This window comes from Merops nubicus, unplaced genomic scaffold (assembly GCF_000691845.1).
Source record: "Merops nubicus isolate BGI_N331 unplaced genomic scaffold, ASM69184v1 scaffold40367, whole genome shotgun sequence".
Classification (NCBI taxonomy): domain Eukaryota; kingdom Metazoa; phylum Chordata; class Aves; order Coraciiformes; family Meropidae; genus Merops; species Merops nubicus.
In genome coordinates this window covers 2330-3342 of record NW_008622988.1, presented here as the reverse complement: position 1 = coordinate 3342, position 1013 = coordinate 2330, and the positions used below count along the sequence as shown (strand labels likewise).

General features: G+C 63.3%; 1 protein-coding gene across 1 annotated transcript in view; it reads right to left on the bottom strand.

Annotated features, from left to right (window-relative positions):
• Positions 1-500, bottom strand: part of LOC103777404 (angiotensin-converting enzyme-like) — a gene marked incomplete at both ends in the record, with an annotated part of 3832 nt that extends 3332 nt beyond the window's left edge. Inside the window, one exon of the mRNA XM_008944955.1 lies at positions 333-500. Coding sequence (XP_008943203.1) covers positions 333-500 — 168 coding nt within the window. The remainder of the gene's footprint in view (positions 1-332) is intronic.
• Between the last annotated feature and the right edge of the window lie 513 nt (positions 501-1013).

Here is a 1013-nt window from a genome sequence, read left to right as displayed (position 1 = left end):
GTCCCTCCTTCTCAGTGGGTTGCAGCCCTGAGGAGCCCCAGGGCAGGGGGGTCTGAGCCAGCTGGCCCCTGGCCATGGGCACAGCCTGGCTGGTCTCCAGGTGACGCCCAAGGCTGCTCTGTGTAAGCAGGAAGTCTCCAGTTCCCACTGGGATAACTCCAAGATGAGGTTAGGGCTGGATAATGGGGCCAGCAGGCACCTTACATCCCCCAGAGATAGCACCCTGTGCAGAGGTCAGGGAGACCCTCCAAAACTCAATGGAGGGGCAACGGGCCAGCAACAGAGTCCGGAGGCTTGGGAAATGCCCAGGGCTTCACTGGCACCTCGCCTACCTGCTCTCTCTTCTCCAGGGGCAGGTTGGAGGGTCCCAGGGTCTGGATGGAGCCGATGATCTTCCTCAGCTGCGGGTCGCTGAAGTTGCTCCACGTGCTGCCGTAGAGCTCCTTGGCTTTCTTGCCCCACAGCTCTGTGAAGTCCTGCTCCTCCAGCGACGCCTCCACCTGCACCCCCAGAGGGACACGGGCACTCGGCACCAGCCCGGGGACGTGCCACCACCCGGGCGGCAGGCTGGGGGCTGGGTTCAGAGCCAGGTTTGAGGGAGCCGGAGGGGACAGGACGCAGGGTGGCAGGCAGGGCTGTCCCTGCTCTGTGACATTCATAGATGGAGACATCAGCTGCCAGCCGAGGCAGCGACATCTGCAGCCTCTGCTCGCCCGCGGCACTCCCGAGGAGCGCCCGCCAAGGTGGCTCTGAGGCTGGTTCCCAGGCAGCCCCAGGGGGCTGTGCCCGGGTGGGGTGGGGACGTGGGACACGGGGTGTCCAGGTGCTCCTGGGCCGCCTCTGGCAGCTGCTGGGCCCCAGTTTCCAAAGCATCTCTGAGGTCTGGCTTCATTTTATTCCTCTTCCTGATGTTTCTCACCTTTGCAGAAGTCCAGAGGAAGACTACAGAGATGCCAGGTTCACTTTTCTGCTCCCTATACCTAGACCTGTGGCTATCTGCAGCCCCTGCCCTA